Source organism: Homalodisca vitripennis, chromosome 3 (genome assembly GCF_021130785.1).
Source record: "Homalodisca vitripennis isolate AUS2020 chromosome 3, UT_GWSS_2.1, whole genome shotgun sequence".
Classification (NCBI taxonomy): Eukaryota; Metazoa; Arthropoda; class Insecta; order Hemiptera; family Cicadellidae; genus Homalodisca; species Homalodisca vitripennis.
The window spans coordinates 164,190,101-164,211,789 of record NC_060209.1 but is presented as its reverse complement, the minus strand read 5'-3'; the positions used below and the strand labels follow the sequence as shown (position 1 = coordinate 164,211,789).

General features: G+C 31.0%; 1 protein-coding gene across 2 annotated transcripts in view; it reads right to left on the bottom strand.

The window, feature by feature from the left end:
* LOC124357742 (protein maelstrom homolog) overlaps positions 1-21,689 on the bottom strand; it is a 68,535-nt gene that overhangs the window by 23,819 nt on the left and 23,027 nt on the right. Inside the window, exons 5-10 of one of the 2 annotated variants that reach the window (XM_046809763.1) lie at positions 19,277-19,407; positions 17,792-17,915; positions 15,496-15,683; positions 8,750-8,923; positions 5,152-5,205; positions 421-481 (exon numbers count right to left, since the gene is read on the bottom strand). In XM_046809763.1, coding sequence (XP_046665719.1) covers positions 421-481; positions 5,152-5,205; positions 8,750-8,923; positions 15,496-15,683; positions 17,792-17,915; positions 19,277-19,407 — 732 coding nt within the window. The remainder of the gene's footprint in view (positions 1-420; positions 482-5,151; positions 5,206-8,749; positions 8,924-15,495; positions 15,684-17,791; positions 17,916-19,276; positions 19,408-21,689) is intronic. The other variant, XM_046809764.1, reaches the window with a different exon arrangement.

Here is a 21,689-nt window from a genome sequence, read left to right as displayed (position 1 = left end):
CTTCGCATATTTTCTCGGCGACGATATTTCGTCGCCTGGGGTTCAAAGGGTTTAATTATGTAATACCTCAATTTACTAATTTTAAACACTTTAACTTTTCAAATTTTTAACCTTTTTTAGACACAGAAGATAAAAATTTTACTTTATTAATTTCAGAGTAGCCTATACTTAAACTCACAATACACAAATCAAAAAATTTGCTAGTTGGTTATGTACAGTGTGTCCTACGTAGACGAGCGTGTCATGGAAGCTTAAATGTGTAAAACTATTTTTGGGACACACTGTATATTATTTTTAAGAAAGAATAACAATAATAGGCAAAATCTATAATCAATCAAAAATTAAAATCGGACTGAGAGATTTTTTTTATATGGCTCTTATGTAATCCCTATCTTATTAATAATAACAAAATTTACTCACATTGTCTCTGAGGCCGTGGGAGAGGAGCCTGCTCTTTTGGTACCCATGTAGATGCTGACGCCTGAAATATAACAATTTTTTTATAACGAAAACAATAAGTACAAATTGAAAGTTATCGCATAACTTAAAAGTATTGCTAACAGTCTGGTCTCTGTATCTGACCCAGAACCAGTTTTTCAACCTTCATCCAAATTTGTGATCTGTACCCTTTATACCTACACACATTACTTGTACTTGTGCAACATACCAGCTCCCTGTGCAACATACCAGCTCCCTAACACTTTCCTGGATACTAACAGACAGTATGTTATTGTCATAAGCAATTTCACTCAAGGATTACGATTTTATTTCAATTCCATAAACACGTGTTTGTTTCTAAGACCTTTCCTCATGACACTATCTGTTCATTTCCAAACAGAAGCGGTTGAAGGAAGCTGAGTTAGCATCTATCATCATTCAAATTCAAAACATTCAGATTCAATACATTTTTATTTGTTATGTTGTTTCATTGATAGTTATTTTACTAACCCTTTGAGTGCCGCAGCGTTTTGCTATATGGTATGCATAAAATGCAGAGCGAAAATGCCTGATTCTGCAAGGGTCTGGTTAAAAATTCATAACAAATTTATTTATTCGTATAATGTCTTGGGTTTTGTTTTTTTTTTTTTACATAAATATATTTTCATTATACATATAGTACATTGATCACTTATTTAACGTTTTTATACAAATAAAAAAAATTATTAACAAAAACTTTATGAGCAAAACTATTTAGTTTTTTATTTTGACACAATATAGTGTTATTGAAATATTTCATTTTTTCACTTTTAGTTAGTCTATCTTATACTCCATTTAATTCTTTACAAAAAGACATATAAACATGTTTTTTTATACTTATAAATAAAGTTTGGAAAATAAATATGAAAATATGAACCACTACAAAACTAGAAATTTTTTAACCTAACCTAACACTCTGTGTATTGTCTACACTGATAATGCTTGAATCTAATGCCTGCAATACTAGGTCTTTATTGTCAGCAATGTTTTTACGACTCATTGTTTATAAATATCACTGAACAAACACAAAAAACATAAAAACTATACAAACGTATTTAGTAAAGTACTAGATGCTTACGATCGCCGTAACTCGCGGCCAGTCATTGTTCTACTTACACACAGACTAGAACAACATACACAAACAAAATAATTTGAAGATACTAACACTACAAACCCATTTACACTTAAAAACTTTCAATATTATATGTGAAATAAACAGCAGCGCAAACAATACACGTGACGGCTCGTCCGCGTAGCGGTCGATTCTAAACTCGATTGACGCGCTCACTTTACAACCGCCGTAAATATCAGAACCTAACCAGAATACAACAAAAACCTACCGTACATCAAAAGTTACGTTAAAGCCTTTGGAATGCGTATACATAGTCATTGAGCCAATTTAGATAAATACTATATAAAATATAAGCGTTACTGCAGAAGTCGCTAACAGCGATTCTGGCATTTCTTGCATATAATGCGGGATAGCTGACAGCGATTATCCGGCACTCAAAGGGTTAAACAATTTTTGACTATTGATGTTTTATTCTTATAATTTGTATTTATGTGTTATTTGCCACATGATTAACTTTAGCAATACCACTCTGAAAGAAAAACAAATATAATATACATATTAAGGTTTTTATCTGTAATGTAACATGTTTGTTAAATGCTTCACAAAAATACAATTTCAAAAGCTCGGACCAGCAGATTGAAGAAACTACGAAGTATACATAATTTGTAACCAACCACAGGACTGATATGACTTGACTGACACACCATTGCCAAATGACACCAAATCCAAAAGTTAACTATCTTTTCAACACTGTGACTGCCATTTCATTCAGTGTCCTACTATGAAACGTTCTTCCAAACCCTTACATTGGGCCTGGTAATTTGCATATTCTTCGGGAAAACATAACAAACTTCTTTATAAATTGATGAATCTAAATAATAAAAAAATCTCTTTGAAGATAAAGAGCTAATGCATGAAAGAATGTTCAAGAAAATATCTTGTGCTGAGTTGTTGGCAACAGTTCCAAATCAAAGTTGTAGGTATTACTAAATGTTAATAAAAACACTACTTTTTCCAAATTGTTTATTTTTTGAGGCCTTTCAAAACCAAAGGTTTGGTTTCGAAAGGCCTCAAAATATAAACAATTTGGAAAAAGTAGTGTTTTTATTAACATTTAGTAATATTTAAAGAATTTTCCAATTGCTCCAAGAGTCTACAAAGTTGTAGGTAATTTCTTTTACCATCAACGGGCATCCAACCAGTTTACCGTTCTAGTCATCTTAGTAACGCGAGTTATAAATTGTAGATGGAGCTTATATTGGTACTGATAACTTACTTACATTAAAACATAAAACTAATATTTAATACTTTTATTATTTTGTGAGGCCTTTCGATATCAAGGATATCTTCTTCAGACACATCACAAAATGTTTTATGTTTTAATGTAAGTAAGCGAGTTATAACCTTTGTGAAGTGCAGTAAGTTCTTCTTTTTAGATAACGTACTATTAAGGATTACTTTAAGTAGTATTGTGAGTGTTGTATATATAAATATATAATGAAAGTGGCATGTTTGTGTTAAAAACGTTATTTATTCATACAGCAAAGTTCATGATTCTTTGTGGGCTCTAGATCTATCTCTCTCAAATTGGAATATTTAATTACTATATTTCTTTAGATGGAAATGTAATTTTATAATGATTTGTTTCATTGTTTCTTATAACTTAGTTTATATTTTATACCTTTTCAAAATTATTCATAGAATAGCAAGGATCTTCATTTTATTATGTCTAAGTTTCATGTTTCATCACATATCGTTTAATTTTTACCCATATCGCAACATATTTTACATGTATTTATTCACAGATATGTGTTCTAATAAAATATAGTATAGAAAAAATAAAATAAATTTATTTTGACAAAAACTGTAAACAATATTTTTAGTGAAAATTTCAACGAGCGCCCTGTTACATATTATGTTACATTTAATTTATTAATGACATTATTTTGATTTTCTAATTATTTTCCATTACCTAATTAGTTTCCTATGTGAAATATATTTTCAATAAGAATATAAAAACTCAGTATATGGCTTAAATGTGTTGCTATTTTCAGGGTTTTCACTAAAAGTTTGCATTTCCATGGTATTTTTCTTTTTTGTCTCTAAAAAATTATATACTTATAGATTTGTTTGTATACTATTATTTTATAATTAGGTATACTTTTCACAATATAATTTTTTTCAAAAATTGACATTTACACTAAGGCATACAAAAAATACTTAGTGTACCGTTCATAATTTTTTACAAAGCGTACTGAAGAAATTCAAATTTTATTTCAACTAAAAACCACATATTATTTTTCTGCATAATGTGCTACACATTTTGGCTATTTGGAATTTTCTTCAACTGGTTTTACTATTAAAAATTTATCAAAATTAAAATGTTGGTAAACAAATATTTGCTAGGTTCTTATTCTCCATGACAACATGTAACGAAACATAACTTTTATAAATTATAATAACTGTTCCTAAAACTACATTTCATGAGAAAAACAAGATGTTCTACAATGTATATATTAAACAGATTGAGTATTTTTTACAGATTAATTAAAAAAAAAAGGCTTGCAACATGCACAAAAACCAGACCCCATCAAAGAGATTTAGCATTGCATGGCGGCAGTACTAGGAACTCTGGAACAGAAAGGTTAAGATAACTGAGAGGGAGCAAGCAAGTCTCATTTGAATGAAGCACTGGTTACAGTAAACTGTGACATTTTTGTGCACCGGTCTAGAAGGTGGGGTGACCATACACAACAAAAACCACAATTCTGTGTTAATTTATATCCAGAGATCTATGGGTTATAACAATATTGAATTAACTTGAACAATATTGTCAACAGATATAACCAAATATCCCTAAGTAGCCACATAATGGCAGCACAAGGCATAGAGCAATGATAATGCTATTGGAGGCAATCGGACATAGAGGCAGACTCTAGTCACGGAAATTTAGGCGATTCTCTAGGAGATAATTAACTCAAAACCTGAATTTTGTTCCAAATCAAATTCCAGCTAAACAATTTCAGTCTAATTTTATTTAACATTTAATTTGAAACAGGATTTCATTGAACAAAACTAAAATAGTTCATGTACAATCAGTCTCTCACACATCAGAGCATTGCACATTTGAAGTTTCCGCCTATCTTTCTCCATTGTTAAAATTGTGTCCAGTAACAAAACCCTCTTTTTATTGGCTTTTACAAGTGTCATGTCCTATTATTTATGTACTGTACAATATTCTATTTTACTTTACTTTCGCACTCACTCTACCGCCCGTATCAGGTAAGAATATCCGCATAAACAATTTAAAATTAAGTGTTTTTTATTTCTTTATTTTTTCAATGGTCTAGGATTTTTTCAATAAATTGCCCTTTGATTAAGAGCAACGTTGTCTGTTCTACAGATAATAAAGATCATTTTACATGTTCTTTACTGGAAAAAAGGCATAAAAATAACTGTGGAATATCATAAACTGAAACTTTTTAAAGCACTAATGTAAAATAGCAGCTTAAATATAGCATATTCAACTTTTTATACAATTGTTATTAAAGTATATTGTAATTATTCTAATAATATTTTTCTAAATAAAACTACTAACATACCGATACTTTGCTGTGGTCAACCCATGTGATTGGCTTGCATACTTCTGTTTCCTTCTACAACAAAAATAATCAATAAACAATTTTAAATAGTAGCTATACACACAAAGCTTTATTAACCACTTAAAGATTTGTGTAGAATATATTCTGTTATTAATTATAAAAAGTTATTTATGCCATTTTAATTAAATATACATTAACTTGGCATTTTCTTTCAAAATCCACAATATAGCTGTCAACAATTTAAAACACTTAACATACATGGGCAAGAATCACCATTGATCTGCTTCACAGCCATGTGGGAGTCCAGTGCAGTACTTACTATGATACTTATAGATATCTTTTGTTTATCTTTATATATATATATATATATATATATATATATTTAACTATGACTATGACTATATATTTCTTGTGTTCGTGTGTATGTGTGACTGAACTCCTCCTAAACGATTGGACCGATTTTGATGAAATTTGTTGTGTGTCTTCAGGTAGATTCGAGAATGGTTTAGATTTACAATTTAGTCCAATTTAAATTGTTTATTTAATCAATATTTAATTTATAAACTGTTATTGATTTTGGAATGTTTTACCTTCGATCCGGCAGACTGCGCTACCACACGTGATACAAAGTGAACTGATACTTAACAGCTGTTAATACTTTCAGCTGAAGTTCATCAAAGAGGCAGAAACATTTGTTTACATTTAAAATTTAGAAAATTATTATTGTAACGTGCTTGATCAGTAATGTAATGCAGATTGCATACAAGAAGTTATTGCCTAATTTCAAATTTAGATCACACCAATGATCAATAAACTATCTAATGCAATGAAAATACGTTATAAAAATCACCTTAAAAAGCCGTAATTATATCTGCACATAAGGTAATCGAATTTGGTTAGATCGAAGGTAAATGAAAAGAGCCGAAAAAAGACGCTTTATGATCGAAATTGGTTTTCGTTGATACATTTTCTTGATCAAAGCACAAGGCAAACACCACAATAATACTGGAAATATCTTAGACAGAAAATTAATTTTAACAGACCGAATTTGATTCTTTATAAACTAATTAGTTTATCGAAATTCATCCATATAAATTAATTGTAGTGAATAACTTATCAACACCTAGCAAAAACCACGAAAGATAGAGGCAGGAAATATGGTACCTACCTTCATAATGTGCCCAAGAGGCTCACGAAGGAACATTTATCAATTATCTCAGCAATGTTTAGAATGTGATAGAAAAAGAATACGTGAATATAGTGTACTGTTTTTCAACAGGAAATTGTGTGTGAAGCCACGGGCAGCAACTGCTAGTATAGACATATATTTTTATAATACTAATTGTAAATTTGGTAAAGATCAAAAACTTGAACTAACTTTTTTATATTTCTTTTTTATAAGGTTACAGTGAATAAAAAAATAATATTTTTATATTATAGACAAAAATGAAACAAAATAAAGCATTCAGTGATGTAATATGGCACATTTATTTACATACGATAATAAATATGTAAAGCAAAGCATAATGGAAAAAGTACACAGCTACAAAAGAAGTTTAACCATCAGTTCCAGAGTTACATTTAAATATAAATTATTTTAAAATAACTCTGGAAATGTGAATACATTTCAATGGCCATCTCTTATATGTTAGGAATTCATGGTAGGTAATTTAAAACAATATATTTATAATACTCTAACAGAAAATTGTCTGCAAACCTTTAAAAAGCTATGCATGCAATTACTCTATAATATGAATTTAAAGGACCTAATTAAAAAAAAAACATTGAAGTAATACAAATTTAATTTTAACAAACCTATCATAAATGGTTGCTATTTGAAATAAAGAATAATGTTTATTGAGTTTTAAAGTTCAGAGTGATTTACAAAGTCCAACAGTCTTTTTCAGTCTTGCCAACTATCTGGTAAGACTTTATTGACTTAGTTCGCAATGCTGACAACTACGAGTATATTTAAAAATATAGTTACTCAAAACTTAAATTTAACACCAAAATTTGACTTTCATTAATTTTTAAATGTCTTTAAAAACTTAAGGAGGCCGAGAAATATTTCAACATAAATACAGATTAAATAATATACAATTTTAGATATATTTGGTATGATTTTAATGGCGAGTTTATGCAAACATCTTAATATGTATATATATATATACATATTATTTTACACAGCAAATTAAAAAATAAGGCTACTTAAATACGAATTGACGGATGAGTTACTAATACCTGTGGAGTAATCTAATTTGTACAGTTCTTAAAAACTTGCGTGGAAAAACAAAACGTTATTTAAAGAGTTTAGTTTTAAACCTAAAAATCAACTATTTTAACAATTACACAACTTAAGGACCTGATTGTACAGGGATTTGAATTTTTTTTAAATAAGACACTCAGTGTTTTCATTGATCTCAAAAACATGTTTTATTGTGTTAATAAATTGTGGTATACTACTTCACAGAATTAATTATTGTGTTATACTGGTGAACAGCACATCAATGGCACTTCAGAGATAGATACGATTGTGTGCAGTTTTAAAATATGGTTTTAAGTAGTATTGGAAGACACCAAGGAGTCCCACAGTGATCTATTCTGGGTCTTAATCTGTTTTTACTTAAGTCAATAATATTCCTGAATCAGTCTAAAATCTTAAAAAAATTCAATACATAGATGACTTTATAGCTTCTTTTAGATTAAAACTTTTACAAATGAGAGAAATCCCTCCAGGAGTACTCAAACACAGGGTGTTCCACTTCCGTATTCAGTCCATGAAAGATTGATAGTTATTTGTTCAGATCAAAATTTAATACCTGCTTTCCTGCAGTAGAGAAAAACACTAAATCAGAAAAAGCCATTCCACTTTACATTCATCAAAAGATAGGTACTGCCCTTTATGAAGGCACTGTTAACCTTTCTGCGTTATTTTCCCTCTTACTAATATTACTCACTTACTCAAGAAGTTATTTTCATCTGTTAATAGTTTTAACAGCACTTCCAGAATAACTTTTACTCTGAACAGGCATTTTTCAACCTGATGCGTTTTCACAAAAACAGTGAAATTACCAATTTCTGTGGTACAGGTAAGTGATTTAATTTTAACATAATTCGACTACTTAATATGGGTGCTTACTTATGCTAAACAGCACTTTAGACACTAGACACAAAATGATATCATCAATTTGAAAATACTCACATTTTCAAACAGTGCAAACAAATTACAATTAACTTTCCAAAAAAAACTAATATTTAATCACATTATGAGCTAGGTTGCATTTTATACGTTTTTCATAAGAAAAAACATTTGTTCTTAAATTTTAAAAAAATGTTCTAACATCTGAATAACCAAACTGTTTTTGAATTAACATTATTTTAAAGTATCTGGAATAACCTGAAATCTGTAATATTCTTAATGGTAAGCATTTAATGTACTATAAAAATGAATGGAAATTTTTCATTGGATTGGAAAAAATGGTGATAGCAAAATAATTTGATATGGCCATAGGAAAGTACACAGTATTAAGTAAGTAACAGTTTACTGGTTCTGGTTCATTTTATAAACTGAAATTAAGTATTTCTACATGAGTTTTACCTTTTCTTCCAGTTTCTTCTTCTGGAAGTTGACATCAGCATTTAATGGAATGTGTTTTCCTTGTACTATGGTAATGTCTAGTGGTCCACAGCAATGGTCACAGATCAGATACACCCATCGTTGTACATAGCTCTTGGAACAGTATTCTACTGCTTCTTCGTCATAGTGAAACTGCTTACATAAACATTTATTCCAGTATTAGTTTCTCACTTTACCCAAGATTATAATGCATATTATATTTTTACTCTCATACCCACCTTAACACGTTTGCTACCAGGCCGCCCAGGTCACCGTAACAGACCAACTTCACTAAATATCGTTGTTCTACACAGACCGAGAATAATTGGTGTGAGACTAACCACAGACCAAGGATAAAATATTGTTGAATTGAGCTATAATTCAACAAAATAACCTAAAATGTACGTCTGTACTGTTCTTATTTGATATATTGCTGATTTGCGTAATTTTTACAGTGGCACATATGTGGGACGCTCGGTCTATAGCATCAAAATCTTAACATAGACCAAGCGTCCCATTTATGAGCCACTATTTATTTGCTCAGTTACTGTAGGTTTTTGGGTAAGTTTCAATCAAACATGCATATCTTATTATGAGAGTATTTTATTTCATAGTACAAAAGCTCAAACAACAGAGTCATATAAATATAAGTTCATTGAATGTCTTATTATACATATCTTATTAGGCTATAGGCCTACAAGAATTTTAATTTTAGAAATTAAAAAAGTAGAATATAAGAAAATAAAGTAGAAATAAAGTTTATTTTATTTCATGGTACAAAAACACAAATGGGATTCTTTTTACTCTACAAGACATAATACACGACTGTTAACCCATATCTCATAACTATTTTACAAAATATGTGAACATTTATATAAGTTATTAAACTTACACAAATATTCAGAATGTACCACGTTACATTATATTTAAGTGCTCACACATTCATAGTCTAATTATTGTGCCACTGGTTATAACAATTTTACATGCATAGGCCAAACGGTTTGTTATTTGAGTCTCTGCAGACGAAGCAGGTATAAAATGTTTGCTACCTCTTCTGGTTTCTCTCTCTGCAAACATGGCACCTCGAGACGCTTTTCCAGCTTCATGGGAGAATGAGCAGACTATGAAGAGTGGCTGGAGCGAGGATTCCTTGGCATGGGCTCTATCTGAATGCAATTTTTTATTACGATGTCCCTGAACTTCAGGTAGGTTGTCTTAGTGGCAAGCCTTGAGAAAATGTAGACACTGTTCCACAGGGAGACGTCTAGCATGTGTAAAAAATTTTGACGTACCATCGCATAGACTTTCTGGGAGTGGAATAATACGAGATCATTTGGTCACTTCGATCAATCCCACTCATGCCTTTATTGTAGTGGACAACCATACTAGGCTTCATTGTTTGTTCCCCTCTTTTGTTTGTTACCAACTCCATCTCAGGGCCATTCGGTGTTGAAATGGCCAACACATTTCTTTTGTCATGCCACTTCATAACTGTAACATCTCCCTTTTGGCGACTGATAAGACTCCCCTTTTCTCAACTTTGTTTGAACCACAACCTCCGGATTACCAGCTCTAGTTGACCTCAAAGTAACACTCATGTTGGTCTTGTTATTCATGAGATACTCCGCTAACTCGATGCTATTATAAAAGTTGTCAAGAAAAAGTATGTGGCGGCCTTTGCCAATGTGGTCCTTCATTAACTTTTTGACCACTTCAAAAGAGTTAGTCTTTATCTGTGCCCATCAGAGTCCCTTTTCCTTGATAAATTATAATATTTATAATGTATCCTTCTGATGTAGTCAGCTCGTAAAGTTTTATCCCATATTTTGTTGCTTTATTTTTTATATACTGCCGAAACAACAGTCTTCCTCTAAAGAAGACCATAGCATCATCCAATGAAAGCGACCTACAAGGGCTGTAAACTAGCACAGTTTGCTAAGATATGGTTTACTACGTTTTTTAATCTTATGCATTCTGTTGTTTGTGTTGTCGGTGTCTGGATCATAAAACGGTAAGCATCTTAAAATGCACTCAAAATGGTTACGGGACATTGTCTGCCCAAAAGTAGGATGTTCGTATAGGCTATCTTTGGACCAATAGTGCTTTATTGACGGTAAGTTTACATTACCCATCAACATGCACAAACCCAAAAACGTTTCTTCGATATTGACATCCTCCCAAACGTTCAATGATGCATGTTTAGGAAGAGGATTTCCTCGGAATGATTGATGCTCTCTTATTTGTCCAAGTGACTATTTTTTCTAGAAGAACGTTGTCAAAAATAGCACCAAAAACTTCAATGGGATCTGTTGTTTGTAAGTGTATTTGTTCTTCACCTGTAAACTCGTGAACTAGTGGAACATTGTTTGTGTTGGTCCAACAACCCAACTGAACTAACGTAGGCATTGTGCACTTTATTTGTTACGAACTGCACGTTAGAATCATCTGCCAAACTATTTTGAGACTGTTCAATTTCATCAGTGACAATGTTGGAGTTATTTACAATTTCATTAGCCTCAATGTCAAACAATTCATTTTGACCTACTACACTACTATCATCACTACTATTAGAGCTTGGAACGTACTCACTCTGTCCGTCTGATGAAAACAAAGAATTTGAGTCAGATTCACAGTCACTATTACTCAGCTCACGATCTATTTCACTGTCAGTACACACAAGCTTACGTTTCTTATTTTGTTCTACAATAGTTTCTAAACACTATCAAACCTTAACCTCAACCCTCGTTCAGAAAAAAGAAACCCGTCATGGTGTGAGATTTACATCAAGAACAGTGTAGGCTGCAATGAACAAGGTTACCAACTGTGCGGGACGTAATTTTTAAGATATCCAGAGACCAAGCGTCCCATATGTAAGCCAGACATCCCCATAGACCAATACAAAAGTATCAAGCCTCTAAAATAAACCAGTGATTTTTCAAGGCAATAATAGTGACATGCAAACAGCGGCGCAAATATGGGACGTCAGCCTATTTGAGGTGCCCTGAGTGGCGCATATTTGGGACGCCGGTGCACGGATGGAAACTGTGCAACTCATATTTGAGCCGGCTGATCTATAGGTATATGACTTTTCTTAACATGGTGGTAGCGAACGTGTTAATAAAAGCATAAACAAACTATGTATTTAAATAATCAAATTTACTTTAGGTATTCAAATTATATGTTTATTGTTACAAAATATAATGGAAAAAGGGAGCTAATTTATTTTTTGTTTAACAGACATTAATTATAATAGAGAAATCAAATAAGTTAACAAATTAAGAGTTAAGTTGTTTTCTTTAGCAAAAAAACTTTTATCTGTCTATTTTGCTTAACTTTGGTACTAAGGGAGCCAGACAGCAAAAACTACGGCTTACACCTGCGCACTAGCAACTGTTCCCTCTCCACTCCACGCTAGAGCAAATGGTACAGTCAGTGCTAAACCAACATAGTGGTCAATGACTATGCCATGTTCGTTGAGTTGCTCATTTTTTCATGCTTGTTGTTGTTCGTTTGTTGTTTGAGTAAATATTTAATGTTTTGACAAACACAATAGCATAGCAATCCTCCAGGCTTGATTTCAAATCTAGGCGGCAAAAAGTATACAACAGCCAGTCGCAAGAAGTGATTTTCAAAGTTACAAATTTTATGAAATCTCAAGCTGATATGTTTTTTTTAATAGATCTTAAAAAGTTGAACGAGTTCAAGCTGTAACTAGTGCATCATAAAGTACGCAAAGCGCACATAAAAGGGCAATATTACAAATTGGTGTTCCACCATCATTTGAAACTCCAAACAAACAAAAAAAGAAATCACACAAAATGTGTAACCCAAAACAGTTGGATGATTTTGACTTAGTTTGGTTAAGCATATTGTAAACCATTTTTATTTTATAGAAAAACATCTTCCAACATTCAGTAAAAAAGGCTAGCTGATTTGAACTTTACAGGTTCTAAAACAAGCGTACAGCAGATTTTTTACACAAGCTATACATTGAGAAAAACAACAAGCAATAAAAAGATATTTATGGAATCCCATGGAGTGTCCTAAAAATTTGTGTTTTACAAAAATGTCCTAATATCAAAAGCAGAAGGCCGCCCACTCATATATCATTATGTTATGAGTCAATTGACTCTTCTGATGTAAAAAAAAAGGATATTTTGACAATTTCAATATCAAAGGGATCTGCTATATAATGTTAAATGCAGGTGAAGAAATGGACTTAGTTAAGAACTGTTTGACAATGTGGCAAGTGCACTACAAAACTGTTGATTTTTACGAAAACATGTACATTAAATGGTTAACAGAAAAGTCAATACCAAAAATAATTCCACTTATTTAATTTCCAGTAATAAGTGTACTGGTCATATACAACACTTTATACCAAAACGTTCAAATGGATAAGAGCTATACCTCTAATAGCAACAAGGTGGTAGAAGTCTGGCTGTTACAGTAAAAAATATCCCATTTACAGAAGACATGCTTAAATTTGAATTTTTTTGAGCTTATTAAACATCACAAGCCTTCTTATAGAAAATATATAGTACAGCATATTAAACAAACTGACATGGCATTTTAATACTGGGTCATTAATTCTGCATGAAATCAACACACTAAAATAAAAAAGCATTTCCATAACCACCTTAGAATTTTTAAAAATTTAGTAAGAAGGTAGTAGTCCTCATATAGATTAGGAAAATTGCTAATACTCTCCCAAATATTTCAAACGGTTTTTAAGTTACTGCTATGTACAGTTTCTTAAAATCCACAAAATAAAAACTGGAACCAACATATTTTGAAATCACTGTAACCTTTCTCCTAATCGAGCTAGAGAGATGGGAGTGGTGTCATTTTACTAAGTTTATTTGTTAATTTTGTAAGTTTTATAACAAAACAGATCTCTTGATTTTTATCACTCATAATTTATTTACATGCCCATAATTGATGGGCATGTTTTCGAACAAGTGGAGAACTTTAAGTACCTTGGGGTCACAATAGCAAATAAAAACACAGATGAACCAGAGATACAAAATAGGATCAACTCAGCAAATAGATGTGCATATGCATGCAATAGGATACTTTCAACCAAATCTCTCTCTCTCACAAAACTAAAACTAGAATATACAAAACAATTATATGTCCAGTGCTTTTGTACGGATCCGAAACGTGGAGGCTAAATAAGGATGAGAAAAAGCTTCTAGTTTTCGAGAATAGAATTTTACGTAAAATTTATGGGCCATCATATGAACAAGGGGTATGGAGAAGAAAACATAATAGAGAAATCAGGGAGCTCTACAATAGTACGGATGTAATAGGAGAAATAAAGTGCAGAAGACTCCGTTGGGCAGGCCATGTTTTGAGAAGAGAAGAGAAATGCAAACTGAGGAGGGTAATGTACGGTAACCCAGAAGGAAGACGACCCCGTGGGAGACCGAAAGTGAGATGGTGGAACCAGGTGAAGGCTGATATGGAGAAGGTGGGCGCTTCAGAGGAAGATGCGGAGGACCGTTCAAGATGGAGGAGCTTTGTTGGTGCGGCTAAATATCACCTCCGATATAAATGGCCCTGGGAGTAAGAGAGTAAGTAAGTATAATTTATTTACAAAATAATCTTAACTTTTTATCAAAACTAAACAGGCAAGCACTGTTACAGAAATAGAGACATGCGAGTGAGTCTTTGTGATACAAGTAGAATAGCTAGACCTACTGAGCAATGGCTTGTGTATTTTGCAGTTAAATGTGCGTGGTCATGCCACAAAGGATATTGGTGGGTGGTGGGGGACAGCGCTGCAGATACAAATACTCCCCCCTCCATTGTTCACTCTGGCTGGCATCCACTGTACACTGTCTCAGGAAAGTAGATCATGCAGATATTTCAAGATCATTATTTCCACTACCAAAAGGTCACACTGTCACTCAAAATAACCCATCAGCCAGTCTTAACTGCACCATGTCATCAGAATGTCATCTTTATTATCAGAATTGTTTTCACTGTCCGTTGTTACAGTTTAAGAAAAAGCTGCTGATTCAATTTATTCGTTAGTCATCACACCAATTTTTCTGGATCCAATCATTTAAATCTTCCAAATTTACAATCAACTCTCATAAGCCGAAAAAAATTGTTAATTTGATGTTATATTGTAAACCTATGCAAACTATGCTGAGAGACTCAAATTTAAATAAAGAGCCAGTAATTTCATGAATTTCAAAATTATAACATTTGTAAATTTGACATTGACTCTACAATCCAAAGTGAATAGACAACTAGAGTGTTTTCTACTGGTTGAGAGAGATTGCAGAACAATCGAACATTTCTAATTATGTGTAAAATATGTGTTCTTTCAATCAGTGGATCCTAGAAGATAGTTTTCAAGTCAAGCCTGCTGATTTTCCTACCAACTAGTAACAATAACATTTGTAAATAATTAGAATTAGAATCAAATTTAAAATGATAAACCTTAGAATTAAAATTGTGTATAGAATAAGCCATGAACAACAATTATTTCCTATAAAATACAAATTCTCCAACAATATCCAAAAATGTAAAAAAGGTTTTGATGCCTATTTGAGAGTTAAGACATTTAACTGTGGTGTCAAAATATAGAATGAATACATACATAATAGTGCCTTGAAAAATTCAACAACACCTTGATGTACCTTAATGGACGAGCAGTTGAGAATAAAGAAAAGAAATCTCAACTTACAAGTGAACAAGATCATTAGCCTACTTACTGGACAAGCGATATTTGGTATAAAATTGAAGACATCTTTTTCCAATTCAGTTCGAGCAATGCTCATTGCTGGAATCGCTGCCTCTGCATCATCTTCTTCACTTTCACTGAGCTTTTTGCAAGCCTGGCGAAGCTCCAAGAACAATTTTTCCAAGGAGTAAATTTTGAACATATTCTCGTCATAATCTTCTGTAAAATATCAAATAAATTTCAATAAAACAATTTTAATCAAGACAATTTCTTTAATAACATTTTATGAAGCGTGAACAAAATTACGTGAAAGATAACAGGTTCGATTTTTATGTGCAGTGTTGTGTAACACTGCAACATTGCGTCATTTGCATAGCTCTACTGACCATTGTTAGTTTGAGCAATAAAAGTAAGGGGTTCTTAACATGCCTATTGGTTGTACCTGGATACCTACTAAGTCTAGTTTACTTCTATTCAATTAAGAACTGTAAACGTTATTGACGGGCAACAATACCAGGTGACAGATATGCAGTTATGGTTCACCATCAACAATACGAAGATGATGCAATTGAAATCATTCCTAAGAGTTCCCAATAAATTACGTAACACAATTCACTAAAAAGTAGCTCCCAGTAAATCCCATTAAAAAGTTTAAAATTACATACAAATTTCTTTTTTTTCAAACATTTTGAAATTTCTTAAATTTACTATCAGTAGATTACATTCGAGAGCCATATATATTTGTTTGGTTTTGTTCAATACCATAGCTTTTAGGAAATATGATCAAGCTTAATAAAGCTTCAAGTTTAATCAAAAGTGAGCACATTAAAATTTTTTAATACTCAAATTCAGAAACGTAAAATTATTTAAAATCACAAAGGAAACATATGGAAATACTCAAAATGTAATTTACATTACATCAAACAATTGGCTAAAGCTACTGTCACCTTCATAATTATTGTCAGCAGTGGAAACTTCACTTACAACCGCTATAATTAACACTATCCTCATCAACATCTCCTATTGTGTTTTCTCTCAAGAATGATATTGAGCGATCTATTATAATAAAATGAGGCACAATTTCACAAATATTGCCAACAAACTAGCCAGAAATATAAAAAATGTATGACAAAATTAAGTTTCAAATTATTCTATTTAAAACTTTTTTGAATAAGTGTTCTTAAAAAGTGAATTTTTATTTTATACTGAATATTATTTTTATTTTCATTTGTAAGGTATTATACTTTTTGTGTTTACAAACTTATATTAGTTTTTTTTAATGTTGTGTAGAAAGTTCAAGCCATTAGCTTTTAATTACTATCTTACTGCCAACCCAGCAGACAGCCTCCTAGTAAGGAGACAATAGCCATTGCCGAAGAGTGTTAAAGGAGACAATAACCATTGCCGAAGAGTGTTAAAGGAGACAATAGCCATTGCCGAAGAGTGTTAGTGAACATTGATTGTGAGCCTACAAGTTTTCCTGTGTGGAATCTATCCATTGTAAAATGTCAAAACTAAAGCACTGATTTATTACTTATTATTATTATTATTATCTCGAAACAGCTAACTTAGTCGTTAGGTGAGCGCATGACTACATGACCAAAGTTTGCCACTAATTTAATCCTTGGACTATATTCTGTTATACGTCAAATGTATGAAAAAAAATCTTATATAAAACAAAAATTGAATACCTATTTAACCTATTTAAACCTGGTAAGTGTTACACCACTAGAATGGTAGGTGATTCTTTTGTTATGTGTAAAGGTGTTTTTGTTTATATATATATTCAAAAACTTTATGTTATTGTTGTAAGACAATACTTTTAGTATGTTTAGACAGAGATATCAATGAAGACGACAAAGTACAACAATTTTACTTATGGTGAATCAAACAACACCGAAGATGAATATCGAGAAATCAGTAAACCTGAAGATCTTGACATTTATTACACTGCTCCTCAATGGTATATTATAATGATCAACTTAAGATCATTCGAGTTTATACAGGTGATGTTAGTGCCTTATACCAGGTGCAGGGAAACCTATTTTATTGGTTTAACCTTTTGATTGACCACTATTCAAATAATTACAAAATATTCAAATTGAAAAAAAATATTGAAATACTCCTCTGAAATAGTCTGTCTGAAAACCTGTTATGTGGCCTATGTAAGTTTATTTATGTTATTGCCCAGTTCAGTAATGATACAAATTTTTAATGATTTCGAGAAAAGAAAAAATATGTCCAATCAGTAAACTTATGATAAACATATCAAATACATTTTTTATATCAATACAACTAAACTAAATAGTCTACCAAGATTAAACTACCTGTATCACTTGACAAGAGATTTTTCATCACACTCCTGACAGCACTAATGCTTGTGTTCAGACTTACATTGTCAGGCATTGTGTACATCGGTGGGTACATACCACCATTGGATGCCCTCCCCCGCTGAAATCAAATGTAATACAAATTTAAATACTATTAAACATTATGTGCACACAAAATTTACCTAGTTTAAATTGTAAATACTCTCCTTTCCTATTGTGTATATATATCATCTAATTCATTTTAAACCAAACAATCAAATAACGTTTGGCAATTTGTATTTGTTTAATAAACAAATAAAAATCATAAAAAGTTAGAGTATTGTTTGATTTAAATTTAAACAGAGGAATTATTGACATTTTACAACACATTTGTATTTTAGGAACCATGCATTAATGGATTAATACTTATAAAGAATGTAAGACCAGTTTTTAATAAAAGAAAAAACTTGTGACATTGTCAAATCCTTACAAAGTTCAAGCTCAACCACAGTGAAATACAAATGATTTTATTAATTCTTATATGGATTCAAAGTTTCTATTTCGATTATATTTATAAAATGCTTCTATATTGTGATGAATTGGAAACAAATTAGAACAGAGCTAATATTAATTACTTATATACATCAAGTACACATTTTTTTCTTGGTAATGAAATTATTCTGCTTTGTATGCTTGATGGAAGTTACCAGGTTTTAATATAAAAGACATTTTTATTCTTCCACAATTTTAATTTATTATAAAAGTGCTTTCATCGGTTTAAGGCATCATCAGCTATTGTTTACAGAAAAACATGTGTATAAAATAGAAAAAAAATACATGTGATAAAATACAGTAGTTAGAATAAAATTTAAAACTAATTGTAAAGACCAAAAACTAATAAATTGTAAAAGTGTTATGTAGAAAAATATGGTTTGCAATTAATAATTTTTGAATGGAATTCTTCTTTTATTAATGGTAGAAAACTGTCACTGAAAGTTACGGAAGGTTGGGAAATACATTTATTTTTCAAAACCGTCATACATACACTTTCACATATACACTTTCATTTCACATATATACATTCAAAGATATTTCAACATATAAATTTATTAGTTTTTTTACCAACCTAATAAAACCTTGAAATGTAATAATTCTATGCCGAGTACAGGAAAAATTTGGTCAACTCACAATGCATGTTGAAGAGTTGACAATGGTCAAATAAAAAACAAGTTTTTAAATAACTTTTAAATGGTAATTTGTTACCATTAAAACAAGAGCCACACCAGGTGCACTACCAAGATATTCAAATTCTTTTGTTTTATTTGTGTGTTTATCGCAAATGTCGAGATAATGGGATAAAAAAGTCTGTCCTATAGATTTAGTTTACTGCAGAGAATGGCTATTGGAGTGGGTAAGGCTCCTCATGTCTCCCGTTCATTAACAATTACTAGATTTACAACATTGCAGTTAGGTTACATTATACTTATAAAAGTGTTTTCAAACCTGGAGAATGTTCTTCACAGCAATCAGGATGTTGTAGAAATTTTTTTCTCCTCCATTATCATCAATTGGTATTTTGTGACTTTTTTCAGCGTTTTGCATTGCATCATGTCTGTAGCCCAGAGGGATATTACCTGAAAATTTTAAATTGAATTAGTATATTTTCGTATGTAATTTTTATTTTATGTGCTTTATAAATGCTGTTTTTGGCAAATGAAAAAAGAAGAAAATCAAACAGCACTAATCATACAGAGTCTTTAGTGCCTTAACTCTCTTAGTGCCTTGTCATGTTATCAATACCAGTGTGATATGTGCCATGCCCTATTGCAAAATTTAGTGTTACAAAATATTTGTGGTATTTTTCTTTTACAATGTATTTTCTTCAAATTTTTACTATGCCGTAAAGTATAAACTGGAATTTAAACCTATAAGAAGTAATCATTAAACTTCGTAGGTTGAAAATGGATCATGCGGTGGGAACTGACATTTATTGTCAGTTGACACATAACATAGATCTTTTTGACGTGACGTTCAATACAGTTTCAAGTGAAAATAAATAGTATACCATTGGAAAGAGTAGATTCTAACCTTTTATTTTCATGTATAAAAGTTACTGACTGATATTGTTTTGACTAAGAAATTAAAAAAAACTATCAACACTCTTTAATCTCCCATTTTGCCACCACTTGGCTAGCTAGCAGCGATGGAATTGAAAGGTTTGGAAAATAAAATTCCACTGAGGTTATTATTTGTCATAGAACCTTGTAGTTAGCACTACTGTTACCATCACACTTTGTAGAAGAGGTGGTCAATTTAGATTTTTCTGTTGTACAATTTATAGTTTTCAATCCATGAATTTTATAAATAAGGCTTACATTTAACACTGTTTTAATTGCATTTCTTGAATTAATTATAATTGTGAATAATAATGTTGTACATAATATCAACTTACAAATTTATTTTATTCATTCTTGAAAATCTAATTGTTTTAGTAAATAAAATTTAGATTGTTTTGTTGTTTTTAATAAATTTCAAATGACACTAATATAATGAATTTTAGTTTTTGTTTACCGCCACTATGGTGTTGAATAATAACTGTATATATTTTTTATAATTTAATTGGTGCAGGTAATACTAAAGAAACATACACAATATTATAATTTCATTATTGGGATGCATTTTTTACAAAACGTATATCTTAAAAATTGTATAAAGTGTAACAGAGTTTAATATTTTAACCCTTTTAGGATGAGCGGACTATTAATAGTCCGCACTAGTTTTGCCGAAGAAGACAAGCGGACTTATGTGCCCGCCGGTTTACGTTTGCATAATACTCACGTAATATTGAAAATAAGATGAACAAAATTAGTTTTCCTTGTAGAGGCACATCCTGTGACAGGAAATGGAGTTTTTCAGAACTTATCTTGGCCAAACAATACAACATATGTCTATTTTTAGAACAGCTGCAGTTTTTGTTTACATTCAGTCAGCGTTTGGACATAGGACATAGGACATTGGACATAGTCAACAATCAAGAAAAAGGAAACGAGCCTCCTATATTTGTTCAATTTGCGAGGAAGGGTGTCACCCGATTTGCTTTCCAAAACATACAAGTGCTAACTAATTAGACCATTGTTGTATATAGTTTATATATTTTTGTGTGTTTTATAGTGTTTCTTAGCAATACTACATATTTCAATACCTGTGGATAAATTTGACATGTTAACCACATTATATGGTAAGTAAAACCACTTTACTTGTTTGACTTTTATTTTAGTCCGCTTTATATAATTTGGTACTTTGTGGTAATGAAAGTTTTTTTGTTGTAAAACAATTATTTCTCAACCAATGTTAATAAAATTTGGTATTTAAACTAAATACTATGTAAGAAACGTAGTAATATTAGTTCAAACGGTAAAAATATTTTTTTTATCATAGTAAACTGAAGCCAAACTAAAAAAATATAAATAAAAATTCTAAAATTTTATTTTATTTTTAATTTTTCTGGTTATTGTAAATAGTAATAAACGCTACCATATTGTGTACAATTTAATTATGTACATGTGGATAAAAAATGGTGTAAGCACAATTTATAATAATGGACTTATAATATATTTATCAAACTACTACATTTTACCCAATTTCACCGTCGTCTTCTTCGGTATATCCACTATGAAATATGGTCACTTCAAAAAATGTGTACCTAAAAAATACCCAAAACTGTTGTCGTCCTAAAAGGATCAATTTAAACTTACAGCCATCTACTTTTTAATTTTACAAAACAAAAACAACAAAATAACATTTGTCATCATCACAATTTTCTTTATTAATTTCTGAAAATCATTTTTGATATGAATAGTTTATTATGATATACTTATAAACATTCATTTTTCAAAAACCATTCTAGAAGAAACTC